The sequence below is a fragment of the Archocentrus centrarchus genome, chromosome 18 (genome assembly GCF_007364275.1).
Source record: "Archocentrus centrarchus isolate MPI-CPG fArcCen1 chromosome 18, fArcCen1, whole genome shotgun sequence".
NCBI classification, from domain to species: Eukaryota; Metazoa; Chordata; class Actinopteri; order Cichliformes; family Cichlidae; genus Archocentrus; species Archocentrus centrarchus.
In genome coordinates, this window is record NC_044363.1 from 22,514,188 (window position 1) to 22,535,744 (window position 21,557).

At 40.6% G+C, this 21,557-nt stretch overlaps 2 protein-coding genes and 1 pseudogene across 2 annotated transcripts; 2 read left to right on the forward strand and 1 right to left on the reverse strand.

Moving 5' to 3' along the window:
- The first annotated feature begins 361 nt into the window (after positions 1-361).
- On the forward strand, positions 362-8,637 carry pcolceb (procollagen C-endopeptidase enhancer b). Its single transcript, XM_030753865.1, has 9 exons — positions 362-512; positions 1,675-1,783; positions 3,636-3,894; positions 4,089-4,213; positions 5,741-5,877; positions 6,027-6,850; positions 6,961-7,041; positions 7,399-7,569; positions 8,270-8,637. The coding sequence occupies exons 1-9, from the start codon at positions 427-429 to the stop codon at positions 8,398-8,400; spliced, it is 1,923 nt and encodes a 640-aa protein (XP_030609725.1). The 5' UTR covers positions 362-426; the 3' UTR covers positions 8,401-8,637.
- Positions 8,638-12,564: 3,927 nt separating this feature from the next.
- LOC115797081 (transmembrane protein 272-like) lies at positions 12,565-14,391 on the reverse strand. Its single transcript, XM_030753558.1, has 5 exons — positions 14,373-14,391; positions 13,987-14,063; positions 13,844-13,894; positions 13,543-13,707; positions 12,565-12,785 (listed from the first exon to the last, which is right to left on the reverse strand). The coding sequence occupies exons 2-5, from the start codon at positions 14,039-14,041 to the stop codon at positions 12,565-12,567; spliced, it is 492 nt and encodes a 163-aa protein (XP_030609418.1). The 5' UTR covers positions 14,042-14,063; positions 14,373-14,391.
- A 2,784-nt stretch (positions 14,392-17,175) lies between these two features.
- Positions 17,176-20,949, forward strand: LOC115797369 (cornifelin homolog B-like; annotated as a pseudogene).
- Positions 20,950-21,557: the final 608 nt, after the last annotated feature.

A 21,557-nucleotide genomic window follows, 5' to 3' on the forward strand; every position in this document is an offset into this window, starting at 1 on the left:
TGATGGTTGATGATGGCTAACAAATGCGCGGCTTGTAGCTGGCTGTGCAGTGAAGTGGTCATTATACACGCTGCAACACAGGCCCTCTGTTAGCACACGCCTACAGAAACTTACATTCTCCATATGCTTCACCTAGTAATGAACAACACGAGCTCCACTCTGAGCTCTCCGTGCATTATGTTTGTGAATCAGTGTAAGCAACACCCGATACTTTCATCAACCTGCGTCAACCAACTTCATTCATCCACCTTGTCCTTTCTTCACCTTCCCTCCTTAACACACCACCATCTCACCATCACTTCCCCTCCGTTCCCCGTCTCCCCTCCCCTTTTCAAAACCTTGCATCTCTCCACGCCTCTGCGCTGCTTCTCTCTCCTTCTTTTCCCTTCTGTTTTCCCGTCTTTCCCAATCTGGGAGGACAGCAGGATGGAGGACAGGGAGTGGACCGTGTGCCTTCTTGTCATTTTGGCATTGGGGTGGACTGATGCTCAGACTAACGACACTAACTTAAGGTGAGGTGTGTGCAGTAGTTCAGTTCTTTATGTATGGGCTGTAAATGTGAATCTTTGTGAATCTTTTTTCTTTTCTATATCCTGAAGACCATGTGCACATGTGGCAAGCAGTTTTCAAGCCCACATCTGAGCCGATTAACTACCATGCATGCGTGAGACTGTTTCCTCTCCTGGTTGCAGTATTATGATTACTGAAAGCTCAGTAGAAATGGAAGGTTGCAGTGTTGGAAAGATGTGGTTGGCATCCCATAAACACACAGACAGACAGGCGTACACATAATGACAGCGTGCCGTAATTTATTGTGATTAAAAAGGGCAAATGTGCAGTGGTAGCGCTCTCGTGTCAAATAGGGGTTTTTTTTGTTTGTTTTTTTTTTACAGCTGAGAAGTAAATTTTTTTAAATGCTTGCTGAACCCTTTGTTTGCACAGACTTCCACACAAACAAGGTGTAAATTGAACATGAGAGACAAACAAATGCCTGTGGGCTGTTCAGCTCCAGAGGGTCAGAAGGGAGGGACTCCAGCGCTGGGATATTTTAGCCGAGTGTGGCCTTAGAGTACCGCAATAGACACACCATGCATGCCTGAAGAACATAACAGAAACGAAAACAAGCTGGAAAACAGCTCTACAATGGAAGGGATTATACATTCAGCCCCACTGAGTGCTGTGGAGTAAAGTTTAGGCCTGAATTCCAGCTGCAGAGTTTTGGGTGAAAACCAGATGTCAGATCAGCCAACATCTCAATTAACAAGTCTGGGCCCGGCCAGTGCAGCAAAATTAAAAGTCGAAGCTGGCGCTGCTTTGATGTGTGTTTATCTGTGTGTGAAAGAGTGGGTGTGTGTGTGTGTGCCACCAAACCATGTGTGATGAGGCTTGTGCGCAGTGTTTGCAAAGTGAGTCTAGTTTTCTTGTGGTGCAAAGTGTGGAGATAGCACATATACTGAATATTAGCCATATACCATGAGAGTTCACTGGGAATTTCTCCGGCCTCGGAGAACAGAGACAGACTGTGCCACTGTGGGTTCAGAGTGTATCTAAACACGTGTGTGTCTGTGTGCAGGCTTTTACCTCAATGCTCTTCAGTATAGCTGCATAAGCAAGAGACATTTCCTAAGGTACCCAGCACATGAAGTGAATGGCAGGTTTTCTTTTCTCTTTCAGGCCAGTCTTCCTCTGTGGAGGCCACCTGGTCACAGACTCTGGTATCGTGGCCAGTGAAGGTTTCCCCAGCTTCTACAAACCCAACAGCAAATGCATCTGGTACATCACTGTGAGTCATGGTCATCAGCTGTGGTGTTTCAGGTTGGGACAGGGGTGTAGTGAAACGGTGGTAGATGGAAACCTATGCACATGACTAGATGTTACGAACGTTTTGCATCACCTTGCTTCAAAACGCTGAAGCTGAATCACTTTAGTGCCAAAAGCCTGTGATTGTTGTGCGGCATTAGACAAGTAGAAACAAATAGTAACAAAACTAATGAAATGGAGGTCACGCTGACTCCTACATTAACCACAGGATGAGAAAGAGTAAAAGGGAAAGCACCACCAACAGCCTCGCATTAATGCCATTAATAAGAACCAAAACATTAATTCACAATTCCTCGGTTAATGCTGACAATTATGATTCACCCACACATAAATAATAACAACCTTATTCCATTTGCTGCAGAGCAGTTAGACAGTATATCCCACCTCATGATGCCCGCTTGTTTTCACTATCACTGTTTATGCAGAGGACCTTCAGAAACATCACAAGCAGAACTAAAACTAACTGTGCAGTTATGTGGTGTAGTAATAATCTGAAAGATAAGGTTCCTACTTTGATAATTCACCATTTTATTCCTATGGGTATTCCCTTTGGTGCAGCCAATGGAGCCACTGCAGCATTTCACATGTGGCAGCTGTTTAAAGGGCTCCAACTGGGATCTTTGGCGACAAGGTTTAAATTCAGCACTGGCACCAGGTTGTGGCTGGTGAGGGCCAATTATCACTGTTTGCAGCTATTTTTTTAAGTTGCAATTGATGCTGTCCACATAGAGTCACTTTGATTAGTTTGAAAGTTATTTTTAGCAGTACTCCACATCTGTGTTACATCTATGTTGCTTCTATCCTAGGACACAAAAGTACATAAAGGAACAAACAGCTCAGACACTCCCTTTACACCTGTCATTAGTACCTGGGGAGCCACCCGGGAGCCGCTGCCAGTCCTCACCGAGGCCTTCCCAAGACCGCAGTCTCAGGGTGGTGGACAGGGCTCAGCATGGGGACCCTGACTGGTCTGCAGCTATACAGCCCCATACACAACAAACTGTGATGCATTGTGTATTCTGACACTTTTCTATCAGAACCAGCATTAACTTTTTCTGCAATTTGTCTGTTGGATCGGACCACACAGGCCAGCTTTTGTTCCCCATGTGCATCAATGAGCCTCGACTGCCCATGTCGCTGGTTCACCACTGTTCCTTCCTTCCTTTAAGATACATTGTAGCGATGTATCTTAAAGCCTGTTCCTTTCTTGGACCACTTTTAATAGATAATGAGCACTGCAGGCCAGGAACACTCCACAAGAGGTGCAGTTTTGGAGATGCTCTGAACCAGTCGTCTGGCCACTACAATTGAGCCCATGTCAAACTCGCTCAAATCCTCACACTTGCTCATTTTTTCCTGCTTCTAACACATGAACTTTAAGGACAAAATGTTCACTTTCTCCATATATCCAACACAGTAACAGGTGCCATGACGAAGAGATAATCAGTGTTATCCACTTCACCTGTCAGCAGTCATAATGTTATGTTTGATCGGTGTATCTGTCATCATGACTTCAATACCCTCTTTGTCATCTAGTAACTCACAGGTATAACAAGCCTTACACACATGTGACACTTCAGTATCATCAAGAACACGTCAGATTAATCTGATTCACTTTGAGTATCTTCTTGTTGTTGTCAAAGTAGTACGAGCAGGACAGATAATTAATCATAATGTGTTAAATAATCTGTGGTATAACATTTTTTTCTCCAGCAAAAACCCAAACCATGTTGCTCCTGTGTGCAGGTGATACTGAAGAAAGCACGCCCTTACAAAACATTTACTTCTCTTCTCCAACATGTTATCCCCTCCAGGTCCCAGAAGGTCATGTGGTCATGCTGTCTTTCCGCCTCTTTGACTTGGAGGCTGACCCCACCTGCCGCTACGACTACCTGGACGTCTACAATGGTCACTCCCGATTGGTGCAGAAGCTAGGTCGTTTCTGTGGGACCTTCAGACCCGGTGCCCTCATCTCCACCTCCAACACCATGATGTTGGAGCTGGTGACGGATGACTCTACTGGAGGAAGAGGGTTTCTGGCTTCTTTCAATGCAGGGAAGCCACATATGGAAGGTGTGGACAAGTAATTCTGCAAACATGTTGCTGGGGCTTCAGCACACAGTTTTGTCTCTTCCCTGCAAACACAGGGCAGCACTGTGGTTGTGGATCTGGTGTTGTTTATTTGTATAATCTGGCTGTTAATCTAAACTCAGCATATCATGGCAGGTGCCTCTTTTTAACGCCATGTTCTTTTTATTTCCCCACAGAGAACCAGTTCTGTGGAGGACGGCTGACCAAATCGCAGGGCTCCGTCAGGACGCCCAACTGGCCCAACTCTAATTATCCAGCGGGTATCAGCTGCTCCTGGCACATCTCTGTAGAGCCGAGCAATGTAAGCTGATCGTGCTGCACTTCATCCTAGTCTTGAGTATAAAACATTCCCTTTTAAAGCACCTCACATCAGAATTTCTATTATTATTAGATTTTTTATTAATTAGTAGCATTAAAGACTTGCTTGCTTATATCATCAAAATTGAAAAAAGTTAAACCAATTTTTTATTTATTTTTATTATGATTATTTATTTATTTTTGGCATATCAGCCAAACAGCTTAATATTACTTAATCTATACAATTATTTTGACATGTTTGAGTGTATGTACCAGTCATTTCCTTTACACAAGCTAGAACAACAAACTATAGAGATGAGATGAGTCCCAACTATAGATAGCTAATGGCAGGAACCACTGACAAATTAGCAAACTAAGTGACATGAATGGAAAGTGCAGTAACCATATATAGCAATAGGCTACCAAGATAATTAATCCACCTTAGAGAGTTTTACTTTCCAAAGGTTACAGTGTTGTAAAGGGGCAGCTGAAGTCATTGTTAGCAAATAGCAAAGCTGCATCATCTACTCAAACTAAGCAGAAAAGTGACCAGTGAAATATTTTAGATTCAATGACTATTTAAATATACAATATAGAAACCAAAGGTGCTTTCTGTATCTTTAACACTTGTGACATTAGTAAGTATGTTAAATTTAACTTATGAGTCCACAAATCTCAGGCTCTCAGCTCTACATTAGAGACATCCACAGCTTTTTTAGCTAGCACATTCTTTTTCTTAATCAATAAATAGATAAATGCAACAGCACCACGGAAATAAGTCCAACAAAATAGATGGACATTAGGCTCAAGAGTTAAAGTTAAACAGTTACATGTTCTTTACATAATAATAAACAGTATTGTTAGCTTTGTAAAAATGCACAACAAAGCTAACATTTTTATTTTTTTATTTTTATTTTTTGTGCCAGTAAATCTGACAATGCACTGGGCATGTAAAAACTGCAAAACAAGCAAGCAAACAAATAAAATGCTCAAAAACAATTCACATATGATGCATATAGCAAACAAAAACCAGGCTTAAATCCTTATAAGATACACAGATAGGTCGCAGCAAGATTAGAAAATAGACACAAGAGCTGCAGTATCTTTACAGTTTTCATTTCCTTGCACCAAATATTAGACAAAATCGAATTTCAATTGTATGTGCAGCTGAGTATGTTAAATGTCTCGTGTTGGAGGAACAGGAATAAATTGGTAGTAAAGCGGCCCATCACAAGGAAGTGTTGTACCTGATACACCTCATGCAGTTTATGTATGTGAGTGTGACAGCAGCCTTATGACGAAGTTAAAATGAAAGAGCTCTTTGAGTGCCTGCAGGCCTGATCATGTGTGCCAAGAGATTGAACTTAAGGAAAAGAGAGGGAGTAAATGCCCCTCTGTCTTTAAGAACTCCACCACCACCTCCTGATGGCTGCACTGTACATGGTTCATGAAAATTAGTCAGGAGTAAACTTGTGGCAGCTCCATTTCCTGCCAAGAATTTCATAGTTTTGTGCTGCCACCTCTTTTACAGGTGATTGAGGTGAAGTTTGAGAAACTGGATCTGGAGCCTGACATGTACTGCCGTTATGACTATGTAGCATTGTTTAATGGGGGGGAAACAGATGACTCGAGGAGGATTGGGAAATTCTGTGGAGACAAACCACCAGGGTGAGATTACTGTTCAGAAATAAGCTAATTTAAAATAAGCTACATACAACTCACAGCAGAGCTTTGCCAAAGTTTTTATAATCTTATATCTCCTTTCTTCCACTTGTCCTGCTCTTTATCCTTTCTCCCTTTCCCTATACCTTACATAGCACTATAGTGACAAATGGGAATGAGCTCCTTGTCCAGTTTGTGTCTGACCTCAGTGTGACCTCAGATGGATTCATGGCCTTCTACTCCAGCGTGCCTCGTGGGTCCCGCAGACCCACTGCTGGAGGTGACTTCATCCACAGACCGGAGATCACCTCCACGATACAAACATCAGTCTTGAGGCCGAGCAAACCCACCAAACCCACCAAACCAACCCTGAAACCAACCCCCAAACCCAAACCAAGCCCCAAGCCCAAGGCCAAACCCACCCCCAAACCCAAACCCAACCCCAAGGCCAAACCCACCCCAAAACCCAAACCAAGCCCCAAGGCCAAACCCACCCCAAAACCCAAACCAAGCCCCAAGGCCAAACCCACCCCAAAACCAGCTCCCAAACCCAAACCAAGCACCAAACCCAAACCCACCCCAAAACCAGTCAAAAAGCCATCAGGAAGGCCACCACTAGTAAAGAAACCTCCACTACGCAGACCTACTGCCAAGCCAGCAGTCAAACCCACATCTAAACCTACACCAACTAAACCTACACCAACTAAGCCTACACCAACACCCGAATCTAAACCTGGAATTAAACCTACACTTAAACCTAAAGTCATTAAACCAACTCTTAAACCAAGAATCAAGGCTAAAACCACACCTAAACCTGGACCGAAGACTAAGCCCACCATAAAACCTAAAGTGAAACCAGTGAAGCCGACCCCTAAGGCGGAAGTTAAACCAACAGTCAAACCTAAGATGAAGCCCACATCATCACCTAAACCAGAAATAAACGCAACGGTGACAAAGAAGCCTGCTGTGAGCACGAAACGTAAGTAGAATGAAATGGCTCTTGAATGTCCAACCTGCTTTTTGCATCCCTGTATGTATTTGTGCTTACCTGTATTAGAAAGTGTTTATTGCTGCATTTTTTTCCTGTAGCTTTACCACTGAACCCACTGTGCACACAACCTTGTAAGAGGACAGGAACCCTCCAAACCAGCTTCTGCCCTCATGACTTTGGTGAGCTACAACACAAGCTGCACTTTGAGTTTTGCAGAGCTTTGCTCCATCTATTTTCACATCTTTACATTTACAAACTATCACTTGTTTCAGCACATTTTCCCCTTGGTGATGCATGCCTTTCTTGTGATTCTAGCTCAGGTTTTTTTTTGTTTGTTTGTTTGTTTTTTTAGCGATGGGTATTTAATTAATAATCGGGTTCCTCAGATAATGGTTCAAAGAGTTCATGGATGTTTGGCCAAAACATTGGCACTAGATATTTGAAGTTTAAACATAATTCAATAGTACTTTATTAAACATCATAACCTTTGTCCCTTTGTGACCGCATCTCTCTTTATATTTTTTTCTTTGTTTCAGTGATTACGGGTAAGGTTACATTTATAAATTCTGGTCCAAGGGGCTCAGCAACCATTGAGGTGTCACTGATCAAGGCCTATAAGAGAGGAAGCCTCAACATCACCAAATCAGGACCTGTCAAGACAGTCACACTGACTTCTACCTGCAAGAGATGCCCTGGGCTAATCAAAAGTAAATTATTATTATTATTTTCTTGTTCTTCTTCTTGCAATTTTTTTCCCCATATAGTATGGATTGTAGTATTATGGTATGGTTAAAAAACCTCTGTGTATGTTGAGTACCAGTTTTAATGTCTTAATGTTTAAAAGATGTCAGATTGTCAGATGAAAGTTTAGATGTACTTTTAGCGGTGAACCTTTGCCAGTTTTATTTTATTTGGGTTACCTTTCACAGCTTTTTGAGTCAAGATAGTAAACACAAAAACTCTTTGTACTTTTGGGGAGATAATCAAACTATTAGAGTCTATTAGATCCTGGCCTTTGCCTTTTGTATTTGAGGTACTGCCACTGAAGAAGTCAGTTCAATGCCAAACTGTCAGTGTATGCAGATGATGTTATTTTGTATTTAACCAATATAAGCCAACCAAATATAAAGGCAGCAATGTAGCTTATAAAAAAGTATAAAAGGTGTCAGATTACAAATTATCTAATTTAAAATATGGAACTTGTGTGTTTCCTTTGGGATTATTATGAATAAATAACTGTCACATAAAGAATAGGGAAAAGAAAAGAATGGTGCAAATTGATATAGTTTATTTTCAGTGTTTGTCCTTTAATGGTTTCCCTTTAAAAACCTCAAGCTGCTCTGATGTGGATGTTAATGATTTGGTATGTGGCTTGTCCTGACATTTTTTTTCTTCATTCTTGTCCAGGCCGTAACTACGTGTTGATGGGAAAAGTTGACGCACAGGGCGACGGACATTTGAGCCCCTCCAGCTTCACCCTCCTCTATAAGCCTATTCATGCCAAAGCACTGGATGTCCTTTCTCGCAAATCATGCTAACATCATGGCCTAAACCACCAATCAAACTGATAGCCCTGACTCTTTAAAAAAAAATTTAATTTTCATTAAGAGTGAAAATATTATAAGCAATATCCTACAGGATTTTTTTTAACATAATAAAATATGGCTGCGAGCAGTTACACTTTAAACATACAATATTAAATATTACATTTTGTATTTTGTATGTAAATTATAAAGTTCCTGTGTTAAAAGATACATAATTAAACACAGTTTTGGGGGAAATATTAGTCTCAGCTTTTCGTGGTACAGTGTGAGATGATTAACAGGGGCACAACAGCAGCAGAGGAAAACTACAATGCTGCCTGGCCATTTGACAAACAGGTGAAGTGTGTGAACATAGAAAGCACTTCCTTTACTTTTTTTTTATGTTGTTATGATCATAGATGGAGTTTTGTGCCCACACTACAAAACAAAACGAAACACAGAACTGGATGAACAGCACAAAATGCTGTACAACACAAAGATCTTGGAGAGCATAGCCAGAAACATCATTACGCCACTGACTAGCAACAATACGGTACATGGTTGTAAGGGGTAGCGGTTGTGCATAATGACTTCCTGAAAGCCACTCCAGTGACCTCCAGATGTTGACCAAACAGCTGCTACAGATGCAACCTAAGTGTGAAAGCAGCAGATTCAACAAGGTGCTGGAAACATTCCTCAGATTTTGGTCCATGTTGACATGACAGATTTGTCAGCTGCACATCCATGATGAGAATCTCACATTCCACCACATCCCAAAGGTGCTCTGTTGGATTGAGATCTGGTGACCGTGGAGGCCATTTGAGTGCAGTGAACAGCATGCACTCAGATGGGGACTCAAACCAGCGACCCTCCGGTTGCAAGGTGAGCACCTACCTACTGTGCCACTGCCACTCTTAAGTTTCCTGTTCTTAGCTGACAGGAGTGGCACAGCAACAGAAGACTACACAGGGCGCCAATCTGCTTTAAGTGTGGATGTGGTGTATGTTCAGAGATGCTCTTCTTACACCTTGGTTGTAAAGAGTGATTCTTTGAGTTACTGTTGCCTTCCTATCAGCTTGAAGCAGTCTGAACATTCTCCTCTGACCTCTGGCATCAACAAGGCATTTTCACCCAGACAGCTGCTGCTTACAGAATATTTCCTCTTTTTCAGCCCATTTTCTGTGAACTGCACAGATGGTTGTGTGGAAAATCCCAGCAGATCAGCAGTTTCTGAAATACTCAGTCCAACAACCATACCACTTTCAAAATCACTTTTCTTTCAAAATCACATTTATTCCCCATTTTGATGCTCATGGGGTCATCAGAATAAACTTTTGCAGGTCATCTTGATCATGTCCACATGCTTAAATGCATCACATTACATATTTGTATTAATGGGCAGTTGAACATGTGCACCTAATAAAGTGCACATAGTCAGAGGACAAACATTCAAAAGTCTAAATTATTAAATTGACTAAGTTCAAAGAGTCACAGTAACTGGTGGGTTGATCAAACTTGCCAGGAGAGGGAAGCTGAAGTACAGTGCACTCCATAAGATTTGGGACAAAGACATTTTTTGTAGTTTTGCCTCTGTACACCACCACAGTACATTGCAAATCAAACAATCAATATGTGACAGTCAAGTGCAGACTTGCACCTTTAATTCAAGAGGTTTACAAAGATTTTGCACAATCTGGTTAAAAATTACAGCCAATTTTATACAGTCCACCTTTTTCAGAGGTTGTGACATTGGCTTTTTTTTTTTATTGGGGTGTGGTTTCTAATAGATACGTTTTACTCTCTTCTGCACTACTTGTCTTACTGTGTAAAATAATGTTGCCTAGGAAGTGACTTGCATCCACATTTACTGTATGCTTTGTAGATTATGAGGTCGTTCAGGGTTTAAAGCAGATCCTGGCTGGTAGTAAAAAGAGGATGGAGAAGTAGTGGGAGACCAAGTATGCTAGTGAGAATTCGTTAGGTGGTTGCAGAAGCAGAAGTGAGAAAGCTGCAGTCATGAGTTTCCAGAAGTTTTTCATCATACTGTAAATACAGAAATCCACAAAAAAAAAACCCCCACAGCCCCCAATTTAGATTACTTTAGACAAGTTTATTCAACTTTTATACTTTCTCTGGTAACTGTTCCTTGACAGATCTCAAATGGGCCAAACCTCTGGAATAAAATGACCTTGAAGAAAATGTTTTTGTTTTGGGATAAGAGCACTTCATCTCATTTGTAATGACTGTTAAAGAGGTCTTCTTAGGTCAGGTTTTTCTCAACAGCATGAGGTTTCTCTGTTAGTACAAAATTCCTGTTTTCAGTTCCCACTCTGACATGTTTGTTCTGCTCCACCCTTTAGTGTAAAAATGTAGTGGATGAAGATTAAAGAAGATACAATACACCAAGAATAAGGACAGCTACCTTTTTCTTTCATTTTTTTTTTACAGTATTATTTTCTAACAATGAAAACAAACAGCACTAGCTTCTTTGGCATGGAGTACTTTGTAAAAGCCTTGACTGACCTGTGATTTCTTTATATTTTGTTATGAAAATGGGAAGTATGTGCAGTGATTTATTGAAATGTGCAAAAATACATGGAAATGCAGTACATGAGTCAAAAACAGAGTTTGTACAATTCTAACAAGCTTTAAAGTCAATATTTGATATGATCACCTTTATTCTTCAGCACAGTCTGAACTCTCTGAGGCAGCTTTCTTCTCATTTCTTTAAGCAGTCTTCAGGAATAGTTCTCCAGGCTTCTTGAAGGACATTCAAAGCTCTTCTTTGGATGTTGGCTGCCTTTTGTTCTGTTCTCTGTCAGGATGATCCCACACTGCTTCAATAATGTTGCAGTACAGGCTCTGGGGAGGTCAGTCCATGACTGATAGTGTTCTGTTGTGTGTTTTTCTATCCAGGTATGTTTTTACTAGTGTGTTTGGGATCATTGTCATGCTGAAAAATGAAGCTGCTGTCAATCAGACTCTTTCTAGTTGGTATTACATGGTGGATCAAAATCTGACTTGCTTTTCTGTGTTCAAAATGCCATCAATTTTGACAAGATCTCCAACACCACTGGCTGAAATGCAGCCCCCAACCCATGACAGAGCCTCCACCGTGTTTTACAGATGGCTGCAGACGCTCACTGTTGCACTTCTCTCCTGACCTCCTCAATGCATACTGATGATGATTTGAACCAAATGTTTCAAATTTGGATTCATCATTCTGGATTTTCAGTCCAGTTCTTGTGTAACATGACAGACCTCGGCTAATAGTACTTTGGGAACTACCTTGTGTTAGGTCAGTATTAAGTAGGATGGTGTTATATGGCTTAGCAAACATACAAACAAACAATAGTGTGAAAATGGTCAGGTACAAGGACTAGACTGAAAATGGGTGAAAAAGCAGCCAATCTCCAAAGAAGAGCCGGAAGAACTATACTCAAGAGCACTTACACACACTTATGCACTCAGGAAGACAAAGTTATGTGTAGTTAACAAGCATTTTGATATACAACTCCATACGCTCTCTGGCTAAACACGTCTCTTCACAATTCAGCCTGACATATTTTGCACTTTTTTAGCAACCACTAAGCCCGATTTATGTACACTTGTACACAAATAATGACATTTACAATTTGCTGACATTTGCTGTCAAAATCATTTTAAAAGAACATTAACTCCTAAACTCTGTATTTTACACCTGCTTCGAATGTTATCAGTCCATTAAATGAACGTTATTAGCAGTTATCAAACCCATAGTTAAAGGCCAGGAGGGGCCGTCTCCACCTCATAGCCGGTCAAAAAGGTTGTTATCATCGTTCTAATTGAGGATCACTGTTCCGGTGTGACATGAACTGGAGTGGATGTCTGGACTGGATCTCAATTAACGGTTTACTGAGATGGCTAGCAGGTGCAGGAGGGCCAGCCTGAACTACACTTATGGGACTGATAACTGTTAATATTGTGCATTTAATGGACTGATAGCATTTGAATCGGCTGGTATTTTACATGTAAACTGTGACATTTCTCTAAAACATAAAAAAAAGTGAGTTCATGTATTCACCACTATAAAATTAAATGCTCTAAAAGTACACAAGACACACACGAAAACACTCTTTAATTCCACCAAACATGCTGACTGTGTTTCTTTTTTCATTCCAGTCAGATGTATTTCGATTTTTATCCCCGCAGCAGCCTTTGAGTGTCATCATCATCATCATCATCATCAGCCTCTTGTCGCTTGCAACAAAAGTAGGAGAAAAAAAGCACACCTAAGAGGATGTAGGTGAGGTTGGTGCTCCAAAACGCAAACAGGTAGAGCGTCCTGTTGCAGTACGGATCGGCTTGTGTCGTATTTTTGTTGTAGTTGGGTTCGTAAATGGAGTACATCAACACATTACCTGAAGAAATGTTAAAAAAAGACCAAGTTAGTGATGCACAGACATGCTTGGCCACTGCGACGCAATAATTCTTATGACCATGAAAAAAATGCATGTTAATGCAAAAATTAACTGCTTTTCAAATGTGATGTTTTAAAAAGCAACTTATTATTTCTTCCTGTGCTGCAATGTTCATTTCCAGCTCCATAATTTATTCCTGGACACTTTTGAGGAGCTTTGCATGATTCACAGTTTCAAGTCCTCATTTCCATCACACCGGGCTTTGGTTCCCAGTATAAAGTAGCCGTTTCCCTCTCACTGATATCACGCAGAGCTAACAAAAGCAAACTGAAACCTGAGGTTTTCATGTACTGTACTCACATTATTTCAAACCTCAGCCAGGTTTAATATGAGCATCCACTTTTATTACGGTATTTACACAAAAGAAAAAGAAAATAAGGTAAAGCACAATGAAAATCTTTTGAATCAACTTAATGTCGTACACTTCCAGCAAGCAAAGAGGAACAATGATATTAATATTATTTGGATTGATGGATGGTTACATGAGCAATTACAGTATTAGTTCTGCTTCTAGTTCAGTTTTTGACCATCAGCTAGTCAAGAAAAAAAAAAGAGCAGCAGAGGAAAAGTCTGGCTCTTGGCTGAGAATCTTTTTTTCTTTTAATATTTCTGCTTTGCTTGTGCAGGTTATGTGTAATATTTCTAAAATCAGCTGCCTTCTGCTGGTGAGAAACTGGATTTAACTCTTAAAGCTCACCTGCGATGAACCAGCAAATATAGAAGACGATGGACACGGAGCACAAAATAATATTGCACCAGTTGCAGCACGAGCTCAGCGCCAGCAAGGCGGGTATGAATATGAAGAAGACCAGATAGACGGGGATGAAGGGCTGCCTCGGACAGTCACTGTTGTATGCTAATCCTACAGGGCACAAGAACAAAGAGAAAGATGAATTTCTTTATTGCGCACTTCCGGTTATTTGATTTTTCAAACTTTGTTTCCGGCACATCAAATGAATTCAGATGAATTCAAGTCAGTAGGTGCATGTCTCACTTACCTATTACCCCTTGAGCGATGAACACGATATCAAAAATCACCAAGGTACAATCTGAAGGGAGGCAGACACGTTACAGTTTCAAACATTTACACCACACAGCAGCTGAATCGAAACTTTTCAAATGGTCCAAATGACTCTCTCACTTAATATCACTGTTCGAGGTCCACAGACGCGTCGTGGCCTGCCACTCTCTGGCATTATGAATGGTTATAAATCGAACCTACAAAGACACAGAGAGAGCCACAAGATAGACTCCAGTTGTCTATATTTGTCAGCTAAATGGTAAATGAAATATTTCTTCCAGAAGGATGACGAACCACAACTAGAGTTCATTGGTCTGTGAAAGCAAAACACTGTCAGTACAGTCTCACCACAGACAAGTTTCTACAAGAAATGAACCAAAAAAAAAAAGATTTACAATAGAAAATAATTCATAAGCTCTAAACTTTACGCATGTGTCAGAATAGTTAGCAAAGGAATCTTAAATGCATTATGTGGAAGACTTTAATCAATCTTTCTGAAGGCTCACCTGTTTGTGTGTCTGACAGGACTTCTTTGAAGAGAAACATTGTTGCAGGAATTTATGATGTGGGCATGCGCATGTTGTCCAACTTCCTTTTATAATGTCTTTCACATCAATGCTTGTGTTCTTTGCGTTCCCTTTCCATTACAGCCACATGTCAGTGAGGAGTCACTGATTTCATCAGGAGCAGAAACATTTACTCACATCATTTTGTATCTTGAACCATTTGTTTGAAATGTCAGCAAAATTATATGAAAACTACAAAATAAAATGTAATAAAACTTATTGAAGTGGAACACACACACACCATGTTTTTGTATCTTTTCTAAAAGCTTTTTTTTTTTTTGTAACTCTTTGAAAAAGTTTCCAGAAGCTTCATGTTGCATACAGAGTCTCACAGAAACATTTATATTATTCAGCTTCACAAAGCCTCTGATAACGATTCCTTAAACTCTATTTATAACAGTTTGCTGTGTGGTGGGAAGGTTTTGGACTCAAACGCAGCTTTATTGTTGTCGGGTGAAACAAACGCACACGTGAAACCAAGAAGATCAGCGCAGGGGAGCACACAGCCGCGTGAGACGACACAACAAAGAACAACACACACACACGCTCACAGGATAACGAGAGGAGAGAGAACAGGCGGGATGCACGGCTGGAGCCCATAGACATAACGTAAAAACACAACACAAGACACAAAACAACTGTTACCACAATAAAACAGGAAGACGCACAAGGGTTAACCTGACAGAGGGGAGGACAGAATAACCAGGCAGGGGAATATGGAAAGACAAAAGGATAGAAGCAGCGCACACAGCACTGACTAAAACAAGAGCTCAGAGTGAATAATCACAAAAATAGACAAGGTGTCTGAAGCAACCACTCAGATAGCAGCTTATTAACTAGGACAAATAGTGAGACAAATGAATATATATATACAAGGCCACAAGGGAGGTGATAAAGAATACTACAAACAATGCTACAAAAAAGAAACAAAACTGAAACGTAGGTCATTCTCAAAATGCAAAAGAAACAATACCTCAAAGCTCAAACCCAGGGACCATGACAAAATTCTTTATTCTTTATTATGTCAGGTGTTTCTCAGCAGCATGAGATCCGTCTGCTTTCCTGTTTTCAGTTCCCACACTGATGCTTGTTCTGGTTTTATTGATGGTTTAGTGTTCAAAATGGTATTTTCCATACAGTAGGCTATGAAACAGGACAGCTTCTCTCTTACAAACAGGCAGCATGGAGACTGCAAAATCAACATACTAGAACATGAAGTGTACATAAAGTTTAAACATACATATGAATTACGTTGTCTTGTTACCTTAAATTTGAAGAAATTGGACAAGTGGAGGAATAACGCAGAAGAGGCATGCCTAAAATTTATCGACAGCAGATGAACGGTGGCTTTAAGAAAAAAAATCCTGCAAAGACCTGACACATCACTGTTCACTGAAGCCCCACCAGAAGAAGTCAGGAGAGAGCTATCACTGTCATGGCTAAGGGTTTCAGGTGGACTCAAAAAGCAGACTGGAGGATTCACAGTTCATTGTGTTTATTTGTGGTGGATTATGCAACAACAAATCCACAACCTCCCAGTTCCAGTCAAGAAAGGATGCCTGATTAGTCAGATCCTCAATCCTCCTTCCCACAAGATCACTCACTCTCAGGTTGCTCACACCCAGAGTCCAAATATTCTGAGCACACGGGAGAAGCAGGTTAGTCGAGGTTTTCTTTAGCTCGAGGGAAGCAAATGTACAAACACTGGAGAGCCGATTCATTCGTTAACTAGTTTTGGTCAACAAGCCGGCATCCAGTGGATGTCTTCCTCCAGCACACAGATGCAGTAATCAGCTCGGGTGCTCAAGGAAACAAGAGCTGGAAGAGGACCCGCTAAAACACAAGGTGTGGTTAGTGAAGGCACACGTGCAGGGTGGCTGTGGCTCAGGAGGTAGAGCAGGTCATCTGCTAATTGGTTCAAATGTTAGCTCCCATAGAAAAAAGTGTTTGAGTGCAAATATGTTGCATTAAGTGCTCTATAAGAAGTAGTCAACCAGTCTTGATTTATTTCTTGTTTTCCAAAAAGAATGGTTTGGAAAATTCCCCCCCACCACTTGTCATTTTCAGCTAATAGTAATTTTTCTTTTTTGGTAATCCAGTAGATATTTAACTACATAAGTAATAATATTTTACCATTCTTCAGACAGGAAGGAGTGCAGGAAGGTGAAGACATCCATACAGAGCATGTAAACAGCACAAATCTGACCCAGTTCATGTTTTTAATCCTTAAATAGTGCAGGAAACTGTTTTTGTTTGTGTGCTTATTTGTGTGTGTGTGTGTATACAGTGAGGGAGACGATCATCTCTGCTTGCCTAAAGTTATGTGGTATCATCTGGACTGATGTGTTCACAGACTGCATTTTAATCATGATTTTAAAGGCTGCAGCCATTGCTCAACAGGTACAGTGGTCAGGTGAGTCCACAAGTCTCCACTTCACCTCAAATTGCCCTCATATGAGCACAAACAAATCTTAAAAAGGTCTACTTAGCAGTGCGGAGCTCTCGGCACAAACAGCAGTAGAAAAATAAATGAGGTTTTTATTGTTTCTTTCTTTCTGTAAATCCCCTTTTCCACCATTTTAAGTATTTATTAATGGATTAATTGTTCATAAAGAATTAGTTATTTATGAACTAACATTACTATTAATGTCTAAATTAATAGAAGAAATTAAAAAGCAATTGGTAAATAATTGAGTAATGAATATTTTATTATCAAATCATAAAATACGTTATTTTGGTGTGGCTCTCGGGGTGTGTTTGCGTGGGCATGCCTCCACTTCCACTTTCCTGCTGTGATTTCTTGTTAATTGCAGAGCTGTGAGCACTCAAAGCTCAGAGACCCACAGAGAAGGTAGGACAAACATTTTATACTGATGAACAACTTAAATAATATTAATATTATTATAATTTCAGCTGCTGTAACAAAATAACTTTCCAAATATGAGTTTAATGCACTAATAACTATTTATACTTATAGGGATGGATGCTAAATAAATGCATCCATAACCACAGAAGTGACCACAGAAGTGACCACTTACACTTTCTCTGTGCGTTTTTTTTTTTTTAAATGAAGTAGCAGTGTCAGGCCAGTATGGTATTTTAACATACTATATCATTTTGATATAACATATTAAATTTTTGGCTTCCTAAAGGTGGTATATCAAGCCAGAGTATTTCATGCTAAAGCAGCTTCCTCATAATGCATTACTTACCTCGTGGCAAACTGGAGGAGAACCACTGTTTTAAAAAAAGCAGAATAAAGCTTAATGCTGCTTGATGGTAGTGTTTCTGAGCTCTCAGCTGATTGCTTGAAGTCTTTTGCCATCTTGTGGAGAGAGAGAGAGACGCGTGCTGCTCCTTCGCTCTCTCTGGCTGTTTCAGAAATGAAAGTGTTTCATGGTGTTAAGTTGTGCTGGGTGATGTTGGCTCACTGTCTTTAATAAAAACCATTCCTGACCTGTCAGTCGTGCTCTGTTCAGATTTACTTTGAAGGAAATTCGTCAACTATTTGTGTAATTTGTGGACGTGGCGTCGGTGAGCCTCCACTATTTTTTGGACTCAAAGTTCAGTCACCCAACCCAGTCAAAAATTTCAAGATACTTTAGAGAAAGGGACGATGCTTCCCCATCTTACACTGTCAGACAGTAATTTTGGATATTACATTATATTTACATTTAAGAACATCAATTAGAAAGTAATTTTTTTTTTCATATTACTCCAAAGAGGTTTTATTTTAATTTAATCCATGAATATTTGATTGACAGCTTACAACATACAGCAAAACAGTGTACAGACTATTAACAGACACCAGCTCAAAAAATAAAAAAAATACAGATAAAGCATTTATCCTCTCACACGTGTAACAAAGACCACATTGTGGACAGGAAAGCTTTAAACCAATCTGTTACATTTTTCACAGTCTAACATTGGATTTCGCCACACACAGAAGATTTGACCGCTATAATCCTCTACTCTGTGTCTTCATATCTGCCTTGTTTCCTCCAGGCATGGCTGTCAACCAGCAGCCCACCCAGGTGGTGACAGTCATCACCTCCAGGCAAAACATTGGGCAGTGGAGCACCGGCCTCTGTGATTGCTGCACTGATATGGGCTCCTGTAAGTCCACCGAATTCTACAAACAGCAGTGATTTCTGTATCGACCATTTCCTCAGACGCTGGTTCACACTTTGGTTGTAGGGAAGTAGCTGAGTGTCAGAAGGCAGTAAAAATTCAAGAAAGTCTCTGAGCAGATAAAATATCTGTGACTATCTCACCAGAAAGTCCAGGTGGCAACGTCATGAAGCTTTAGACCATTTTATAATATTTTTCTAATGAGAATTTAAATGCTCAAACTGACCCTGTAAAGAAAGTATAAAAAAGTTGTCAAGCCTCCTAATCTGGTCACTCTGTGCTTCGGCTCAGGGAACGCTGAATTTGGTTTCATTTAAGGTTCCATGTGCTCCCCCTGGGTTTACACTGGTGATCCACATTACACCAGTGTAAACCCTGAAGGTAACTTCATGTCACAGCTGTTTGTGACCACACACAGAGGACTGCTGTAGTGGTTCATAACAATAACATGCTGTAACGTGACTGACTTGTTAGCTTTAAGTAAACTCACAGTGCACTTTAATGGTCCTCTCACAGAGGAGGATGAGGTTGAGGCCCCAAACACTGGAACCGCAGGTTATTAAAGGATTATTTTAATTTAACTGACTGGAAACTGGAGCAAACTCATGTGATCAAGAAATGTAAACAAATGACAACTGGAAACTTTAGGATAAACAATGAACCATGAGATGAAATGACCAAAGAGAACACAAGCAGATCATGAGACGAGAAGAGGAACAGAAGCACATGCACCGGAAACACAGAGGGAAATGACAACAGGGCGAAGGAGAAGTGTTTAAATACCCAGAAAACTAACTGACCTAACTGACCTGGTGCAACACATGAGGGCAGACACCGGCAACGTTATCAGAGTTCAGCATTCGTTATTTGATTTCTACCAACTCCTTAGTGAATTTTAAAAAAGCTGCTAAATGCAGCCAAAACATGTAAAGAGTAAAATTTTAAAAAAGGAGAGCATTAGTTTGGACAGCTGAACAATGAGCTGAAACTCTCCATGTCTTCATAAAGTAGAGTGAAGCTGCAGTTTTTGTTGGTTCTCTGTAGTTTAAACAAGAAAAATTCAAAGTGTTTGATGTTCACGTTGCCATTTGATGCATAGTTAATATAAATATCTAAAAGATGGACAATATATAAAATATATCTGTATATTTTTCTCCCTCAAGGCTGCTGCGCCCTTTGGTGTTTCCCCTGCATGCAGTGTGATACAGCCAATAAACATGGCTGGTGCTGTGCCATGCCACTCCTGGATTTCTGTGGCGTGGTGTCCTGCTTACTCCGCAATTCCATCAGAGAGCGCCACAACATCCCAGTAAGGCTAGAGGGGGATATGTTATAGACTACACTTAAAAGATGGATGTGACCCTTAGAGGAGGTGCAGCTTTGAAACATCTGTGTTGGCTTCATTTTTAGGCCCTGCAGGCTGCTGCTCAGGGTGTAGGGTTGGGGCATTTTCAGATAACTGATACTGATAGACCCCAAAAAGTCCCAAGACTGATCTTTGGATCCACTGCCTCATTGTATATATGTGATTTGGTTATAAAATTAAGTTCATAACTTAGTTTATGTGTTGCACTGACAAAGAGTAACTATATCATGCAGTACTATGAGTGGGGAAGAAAACTGCACCTGTGGCTGCGTCTATTGGCTAATTCACAGATATTTTGTTCTAAACAGCATTTTAAGGGCCGCAACTTTACTGTTTGTTACTCTCACTGCTTCAGGCCTGTTTCCAGCTGCAGCAGGTTACTGTTCCTGCACGGCATCAAACGGCTGATGGTGAATATAGTGCAGCTTTCAGCAGCAAAAGAGACTGCAGTCATTTACATCTTTATTGTTAGTAAAAATACATTTAAATGTAGTGATCTGAAATTTTAATGCAGCACTTTCAGTAAATCACAGGAAAAAACCTCCTGTGTGTGTTTCCCTTTCTGGCCGCGTTGACTTGAGTGTAGAATAATTAAGAATCTGTGTGAGCATCCTTCACTTTCCTCTTCTTTTTGTTTCAGTGCTGTTGCTGATGCTGTAGTATTTCCCACATTTTAAACTGTTACAACCATGACAGCTTCAAATTAAACCACAGGAACTCCCGCTGCCTGACTCTCTCTCTTCTTCTTCTCCATCCTGCAGGGCTCGTTCTGTGATGACTGCTGCAAAATATGTTGGTGTTACCCCTTGGTCTGGTGCCAGATGCATCGTGAGCTGAAGATCAGGGAAAACCAGTAGCCTCGATGATGGTCACCATGCAGGTCGGCAGGAGATATGAGTCACACAGACGTACTGGTCTTAACAAGGAAACAGACTACAGGCAAATAAAGGCTTGTGGAAATGGAGGAAATGTTAACATGCCTGATTATCAATAAACATTGCAGCATAATAAAAATAAAAAGAATGAGCTTCTTCTTTCACTTTCAGCTATCACTTGAGCAAACACTGATGGATAAAACCACCATGGTGCACACTGAAGGAAGACAGAACAGACATTTAATCACAAATGAACCTGTTCACCAGCTGCAGTTGTGTCAGGCCTGCAGTTGTGTCAGCGCTTTCTTACCTGTTGTTACTGTTTTCTCTGCCTTTTGGACTTGTTTTAAAATTCACCAGCACAGACCCAGAAGCTTTAGTTGTCTTTATTTGTGAGGTAAATGAAAGGATAGACTCCCAGAAAGATGACAAATTGTGAAAAAGTGTGAACAAAGATTTGGAGAGATTTCTACAATTATATATATACATGTAATTATACAATTAATATCAAAAGTATTCACTCGTCTGCCCTCACACGCACACATATGAACTTGAGTGACAGCCCATTCTTAATCCATAGGGTTTAATATGATGTCTCAGCTCTAATTCATCCCAAAGATGTTCTGTCGGGTTGAGGTCAGGACTCTGTGCAGGACAGTCAAGTTCTTCCTTGCTTTGTGCACTGGTGTGCAGTCATGTTGGAACAGGAAGAGGCCGTGCCCAAACTGTTAGGTTAGGATTAAATTCAGGTGA